At 43.7% G+C, this 7,802-nt stretch overlaps 1 protein-coding gene across 1 annotated transcript; it reads left to right on the top strand.

Moving 5' to 3' along the window:
* The first annotated feature begins 791 nt into the window (after nt 1-791).
* Nucleotides 792-6,813, top strand: LOC125544548 (transcription initiation factor TFIID subunit 11). Its single transcript, XM_048708278.1, has 4 exons — nt 792-1,207; nt 1,786-1,873; nt 6,065-6,164; nt 6,451-6,813. Exons 1-4 carry the CDS (start codon nt 873-875, stop codon nt 6,576-6,578), a joined length of 651 nt encoding a protein of 216 aa, XP_048564235.1. The 5' UTR covers nt 792-872; the 3' UTR covers nt 6,579-6,813.
* The last annotated feature ends 989 nt before the right edge of the window (nt 6,814-7,802 follow it).

The raw sequence follows: 7,802 nt of genomic DNA, 5'->3' as shown, positions 1-7,802 counted from the left end.
TAAAATACAGTTAACTTTTTTGTAAAAAATACTGAACAAATTTAAAATACTAAAATGGACATTTTATGGGTATATGTTAAACAGTTTTTTAATATATGATGAACAAAACTTAAATACACAATGAACATTTTCTAAATATACATTGAACAATTTCATCATATACAATGAACATTTCTGTAATACACAATGAACATTTTCTAATATACGTTGAACAATTTAATAATATACAATGACATTTTTGTAATACATAATGAACATTTCTAATATATGTTGAACAATTTAATAATATACAATGAACATTTTTGTAATACACAATGAACAATTTTACAGTGCAAGGTGAACTATGTTATACGATGAGCATTTTCTTCATACATTGAAGATTTTGTAACACACGGTGAACTTTTTATACAAATACACAATAAATGAGAAGAAGAACAGAAACAGAAAATAAAAAGGAAACATAAAAGAAAGAAAATGAAAGGAAAAAAGGAATCAAAACAGAAAAATAAAAAACCTGAACAAAACAACTGAAAACCTACGAAACAGTGAAAAAACTGGAAGAAAAATCCATAGAAGAAAAACGAAAAAAACCCGCAAGAAACAAGGAAAACAGCAGCGAACGAAATCCGTACGTGGGCCGGCCCAAGTGGCGACTTGCTTCAGCGAAGGCTCATCCTTTTGACGCCTGCGGGCGTCAAATACGATTTGCCATGTAAATGCCCGCTTCGCATTTGCTCGCCTCTCGTTATAGGTGGAGGCCCACCCATGGGATGACTTCGAGAAACGAAATCCGGGCAAGCCCATGAAGGACCGGGTGCCACGCTGCCCCCAACTCGCAGTTCCAGAATCGTCTTCCGTTTCGTCGGCGACCCATGAAGGACCCCTTCGAGGCGGCCGTTGAGGAGCAGGAGTCCCCGCCGGATTCGCCGGCGCCGCCCGAGGAGGACACTGCCACAGCGGTCCCCCACACAACCGCCGAGGACTATGACGGCAGCGCGGGTGCCGGTGGTTCGCGCGCCCCGCCGCCGCGGCCGCGGCCTTCGGCGCCAGCCGCGCCCTCGACCTCCGTCGCCCCGGCGGCGGCGAAGGCCAAGGTTCGGGCCCATAAGGAGCAGGACGACGACGACGACGAGGAAGACCCCATGGAGGTCGACCTCGACAAGCTGCCCTCCGGCACCAGCGATCCCGACAAGCTCGCCAAGATGAAGTCCGTGCCTGTCTATCCCATCCTTGACCTAGCTTTAGTTTCTTTGGTTATAGAAATTCATTGAAAATTTCACCTGCCTAGCTTATTTCTCTGATAAAATATTTATGCGTTTGTGAATCAGCTAGTCTGCGTACCCTAATTTGGCCTGAGTTGACCGAATAAATATCATTTACTACTGTAGTAGGGAGCGTGTAGCTGTCTACCGAATTCAGATGTTTGAACAAACATTTTAGTATTTTAGCAATATTCACCTGTAACTCCTTCTAGTTAGTAAATCTGATGGCCGGACCTGTTCAAATGATGATGATCTATGAATTGGGAAAGGAAGATGTTCTCAATTGTTTGCAGCATAATCATAATGACATAGCAAATTGGCATTTTTGCAGTTCCTGGGATGTGCGATGCTTCGATTGCCACCTCCTGACCTTTTTTATTAAAGATCTCCTGTTCCCCTCCTTCAACTTTAAAGAAATTGGCCTTTCTTTGCTTCTACGATTGTGTTCCAAATTGCATAGAAAGCACATGTATTGCATCTAGATGGAAATTATGTATTAAGTTCTGACTGCTTCCATCTGTAGTGCTTTGTTATCCCAATTTACAGAAGACCAGATGAACAGGTATGAGTCATTTCGGAGATCTGGATTTCAGAAATCTAACATGAAAAAGGTAAGACTGCTTCTATCGAAGTTAACTTGAATCATATGAATTGAAGAATTTGGTACATGTATCAAGCCCACCTGCCTCAGTTAGCCTCATTTTTTGCATTTATTTGAGATTTTTTTTTTGCATTTATGGTAGAGTTAATCTCTACAATGTGGATTCTTTTCTTTAATTCATTAACATCTCGCTGGAGTTGTCATACATAGGTTTGCCTGTTAAAGCACATCTATTATTTTTCTAATACATCTTTCCTTCGTCAAATGCCTTTTTGGAATCATACTAGTATATCATAGTCTTACATGTCTTATATTTGCTAGATTGTAGGTGTAGATAAAACTTAATGATAGTTGCTTTCACCAAAGTTGGGGACTAATTCCTTTTACATATCATTATCATTTGTCTGTAGTGATTATAATGCCTTACATTCCTCAAAATTAAAGCAAAACTTGAAAATATCTGTTCATACTGAGTTATTGACAGCTAAGTGGGCTTATATAATACTAGAATCATTCTAAAGGTCAACCTTTTCCTTCTAATATTTTCCGCCTATGTTGTTTCAACATAGCCTTGTGATAGGCTTGGCGAGCCAACGTCAAAACTCAACCACTCTTATGGAGATGAAAACCAAAATAAAATCGTCGGGGCGTAAGTGTAACCCTCTTAGCGACGCGCCATATCGGAACCGGGTGTGGTGTCAAATGGGCAACGGTCAGGCCGTCACCCCCTGGTGGTGTGCCATATCTTGATCTGGATACGGTGGCAAGTGAGCAAGGATCGGGTCGTCACATCCTTAGTGATGCGCTACATCGACGCCAGGGTGTAGTGAAAAATGAGCAAGGGTCTTCGCATTTGACTCGACGAGTGCGAAGGGTAAGGAAGCTAGCCGAGCCTAGGAGGATCCGCTTAGGCAACTGGAACGTAGGGTCCTTGACAGGTAAGGGTAACCTTCGGTAGCTAGTTGATACAATGGTGAGAAGAGGTGTTGATATCCTCTGCGTCCAAGAAACCAAATGGAGGGGACAAAAGACGAAGGAGGTGGAGGATACCGGCTTCAAGTTTTAGTACAGGGGACGGTTGCAACAAACAGAAATGGAGTAGGCATCTTGATCAACAAGAGCCTCAAGTATGGAATGGTAGACATCAAGAGGCATGGGAACCGGATTATCTTGGTGAAGCTGGTAGTTGGGGACTTAGTTCTCAATGTTATCAGCATGTATGCCCCGCAAGTAGGACATAATGAGAACACCAAGAGGGAGTTCTGGGAAGGCCTAGAGGACATGGTTAGGAGTGTACACGTTGGCGAGAAGCTCTTCATAGAGGAACCCTCAATGGCCATGTGGGTACATCTAACACAAGTTTTGAATAGATATGTGCATAGACAGGGACAACCCGACATCTGGGCCGGGCTCGGGCTCCATTTCCCCACCCGAAAGCCCGTAATGGCAACAAATGTTTTAGTATCCTGAATACAGTTATTTTAATTGAAAATGACACTGTTCATGTGCTTCGGGTCGGGTCTTGGCTTGGGTTTTTTGCTTGAGGCTTTAACAAGCCTGGCCCGAAACCCGGTCGGGGTATGAACAGGTTTAGTTTTGAAGGGGTGCATGGGGGCTTTGACTATGGCGTCAGGAACCAAGAAGGAGAAGATGTCTTAAGCTTTGCTCTAGCTTATGACATGATCGTAGCTAACACCCTCTTTAAAAAAAGGGAATCACATCTAGTGACTTTTAGTAGTGGTTAGCACTCTAGCCATATTGATTTCATCCTCTCGAAAAGAGAAGACGGGCCTGCTTGCCTAGCTTGTAAGGTGATACCTGAAGAGAGTGTTGCCTCAGCATACGCTTGTGGTGGCTGACTTCGCTTTCGGATTCGTGTCCAGTGGGATAAGCGTGCCAAAGTCGCTAGAACGAAGTGGTGGAAGCTCAAGGGGGAGGTAGCTCAGGCGTTCAAGGAGAGGGCCTTTAAGGAGGGCCCTTGGGAGAAAGGAGGTGATGCAGACAATATGTGGATGAAGATGGCGACTTGCATTTGTAAGGTGGCCTCAGAGAAGTTTGCAATGTCCAAGGGAAGTCGAAGTGAAGCTAAAGATACCTGGTGGTGAAACGATGATGTCTAGAAGGGTATTAAGGAAAAGAAAGTTTGTTTCAGACTCCTTACCTGGATAGGAGTGTAGTGTGTAGACAATATAGAGAAGCGCAAGGTGGCAAGGAAGGCCGCAAAGCGAGCTGTGAGTGATGCAAGGGGTTGGGCGTATGAGGACCTCTACCAGCGCTTAGACACGAAGAAAGGCGAAAGGGACATCTATAAGATGGCTAAGATTTGAGGGAGGAAGACGAGGGATGTCGACCAAGTCATCAAATGCATCAAGGACGGAGGAGACCAGCTCTTGGAGAAGGATGAGGAGATTAAGCATAGATGGCGGGGTACTTTGACAAGTTGTTGAATGGGGAGAATGAGAGCTCTACCATTGAACTGGACGTCTCCTGTGATGATACTAGTAGGCGTTTTGTGCGGCGAATCCAGTAGTCTTGAGGTCAAGGAGGCTTTAAAAAGGATGAAAGGAGGCATAGCTATGGGCCGTGATTGTATCCCCATTGTGTGGAGAAGCCTTGGAGACATAGCGATAGTATGGCTAACTAAGCTTTTCAACCTCATTTTTCTAGCAAACAAGATGCTAGAAGAATGGAGACGGAGTATATTAGTACTAATCTTCAAGAACAAGGGGATGGATGTTCATAGTTGTACTAATTACCGTGGAATTAAGCTGATGAGCCGTACAATGAAGCTATGGGAGAGATTCATTGAGCACCGTTTAAGAAGAATGACAAGCATGACCAAAAATCAGTTTGGTTTCATGCTTGGGAGGTTGACAACGGAAGCCATTTTCTTGGTACGACAACTTATGGAGAGATAAAGGAGCAAAATGATTTGCATATGGTGTTCATTGACTTGGAGAAGGCCTATGATAGAATATCACGGAATGTCAAAGTCCCAACAAAGTACATTACCCTCATCAAGGACATGTACGATAATGTTGTGACAAGTGTTTGAACAAGTGATGACAACACTGATGACTTCCGGATTAAAATAGGACTGCACCAGAGGTCAGCTTTGAACCCTTATATTTTTGCTTTTGTGATCGATAAGGTCACAGGGGATATGCAAGGAGATATCCCATTGTGTATGCTCTTTGTGGATGATGTGGTGCTAGCCGATGCTAGTCGGTCGTGGGTTAATAGGAATTAGGAAGTTAGAGCTATGGAGACAAACCTTGGAATCGAAAGGTTTTCAGCTTAGTAGAACTAAAACCGAGTACATGAGGTGTGGTTCTAGTACTAATAGGCATGAGGAGGAGGAGGTTAGCCTTGATGGCCAGGTGGTGCCTCTCAGAAGGGCACCTTTTGATATTAGGGGTCAATGATGCCGAAGGATGGGGATATCGATGAAGATGTGAACCATCGAATCAAAGCCAGATGGCTGAAGTAGCACCAAGCTTCTGGCGTTCTCTGTGACAAGGTGTCATAAAAGCTAAAAGGCAGGTTCTATAGGACGGCGATTCGACCCGCAATGTTGTATGGCGTTGAGTGTTGGCCGACTAAAAGGCAACATGTTTAACAGTTAGGTGTAGCGGAGATGTGCATGTTGAGATGGATGTGTAGCCACACAAAGGACCGGGTTTGGAATGATGATATACATGAGTTGGGGTAGCATCGATTGAAGAGAAGCTTGTCCAACATCGTCTGACATGGTTTGGGCATATTCAACGCATGCCTCCAGAAGCTCCAGTGCATAGCGGATATGCATGGCTAAAGCGCGCTGATAATGTCAAGAGAGGTCGGGCAGAGGAGTTTGTAAAGAGAGATCTGAAGGATTCGAGTATCACCAAAGAACTAGCTTTATGTTTCTTGTGCCAGAACCATGAGTTGGTTGCGAGACCTTATGGGTTTCAGCTCTAGCCTGCCCCAGCTTGTTTGGGACTAAAAGCTTTGTTGTTGTTGTTGTTGTTGTTGTTGTTGTTGTTGTTGTTGTTGTTGTTGTTGGATGGTGACCATGTACCTGGAGTCATCAGGTGTATAATATGCTTAATTGGTGGCACTGTGGCAGGCACGAGTGTTTGATGTATTTTCTCATTAGTGGATCAAATCAGTGTGTGCTTAGATATTTATAATTGACTTGTTAGTTTATTTATTTTTGCAGCTATTGGCGAGTATCACTGGCAGTCAAAAGATATCTATGCCAACCACCATTGTAGTATCAGGAATAGCAAAGATGTTTGTCGGCGAGGTCATTGAAACAGGCAAGTTCATAGTAGTTTGCTTATCTACATTGTTCCTTGTGGAACCATCGAAGTTTTTTGCTTACGTGTTGGCATGGCAAGCAACTAATCTGTTTTTTTAATGTTTCTTGAACTGTTATGTTAATAGTTAGCCTTCTGTAGACTGTAGTTATCCCTGCCAAAAGTAATTTCTGTTCCTCGGTTCAAGATATGTATAATATGTGAAACACCTGTTGTTTGTTAGTAAACTGTTGGTAGGATGGTTTCCTTTGTTATGATTCTAAACAATTGAACCTGCATATTGCAGCAAGAATAGTTATGAGTGAAAGGAAAGATTCTGGACCCATCAGGCCTTGCCACATCAGAGAAGCATACAGAAGATTGAAGCTTGAAGGGAAGATCCCAAAGCGATCCGTTCCTAGACTCTTCCGCTAGAGTCGAAGCATCGTTGTTGATGTAAGTCAGGCGTCGCATGATTCTCTCTCGGAGTCAAAAGGTTATGGTAACTGTAATGGAACCTCGGCTTTGCAATCTCCATGCGTTCCCACACTTCTACTTGCCATCACACAGGAAGGTGATTGTAGAGAGAACGAAGAAAAATAGTAGCCGCAGCGTGATGGTATTTTATGGTGCTCGTTACTCGTTGGAAGTTGTGACTGTTTCATGCTTATTTACTATTGGTACTCCGAGTGGCGACCTCATCAAACCATGATTTTGTTCTTGCTAAATTGTCCGAGCAAAAATGATGTACCTGGCCTGAGTAACCTTGGCCGGGCGGCGACCTCATCACCACTCGCCTGCCTTAACTCCTGGACTCCCAGTGCCTGCTCATCCAGAAAGACATGGATATGTCCCTAAGGGAGAAGTCAGAGCTACCTAGTCATCAGCGACGTTTTTGGCCAATTGTTTGACATAGATCAACAAAGATGTCGTGTAACCCCACCAAAAAAAAAGAGGATGTCGTATATAAATAAACAATCAAACAAATGAATAAAGTCATTCCCAAGGTCAAAGCTCATTTCTTTCTCATATGTCGGCATGTTTGGACATCAAATGGGTGCCCAAGTAGACCAAGCAAAATTGAACCGTATGCGTAGTTTGGATTCGCCAATCTAGACCATACGTGAGGGAGAACTTCTATGGTTGCAGCGATCCTGTGTTACTGGCTGAAGGCCGGCGACAGAAATATGAAGTTCTTCCACAACAGATCGGTCTGGCGAGCACGTAGAATAAAATCAAAAAATTGAGAGATGATGAAGGGGTCTGGCAGGACACACCGTCGGTTATGGAGCTGATGGCATCATCATTCTTTAAGGAGCTGTTCACTCAGGACCCGTCTTTGTGCAGATGAGATTGTTTCCCTTGTGCAAAAGAAGGTAACGGATGAGATGAACGAATTGCTATGTAAAGATTTCTCGGAGAAAGAAATTGCAGACACACTATTCCAAATAGCCCCCCTAAAAGCACTGGGGCCGGGCGGTTTCCGGCTCATTTCTATCAAAGAAATTGGGCTGTACTAAAGGACACCGTTGTTGCTGCCGTAAGGCTCTTCTTTGATACTGGACATATGCCATCAGAGACAAACGCCACTGCAATTCTGTTAATTCCTAAGTCTGATCAGCCGAAAACACTTAAGGAATTCAGACCCATTAGCTTGTG

Source organism: Triticum urartu, chromosome 3 (genome assembly GCF_003073215.2).
Source record: "Triticum urartu cultivar G1812 chromosome 3, Tu2.1, whole genome shotgun sequence".
NCBI lineage: Eukaryota > Viridiplantae > Streptophyta > Magnoliopsida > Poales > Poaceae > Triticum > Triticum urartu.
This window is presented reverse-complemented; position numbering and strand designations above follow the sequence as displayed.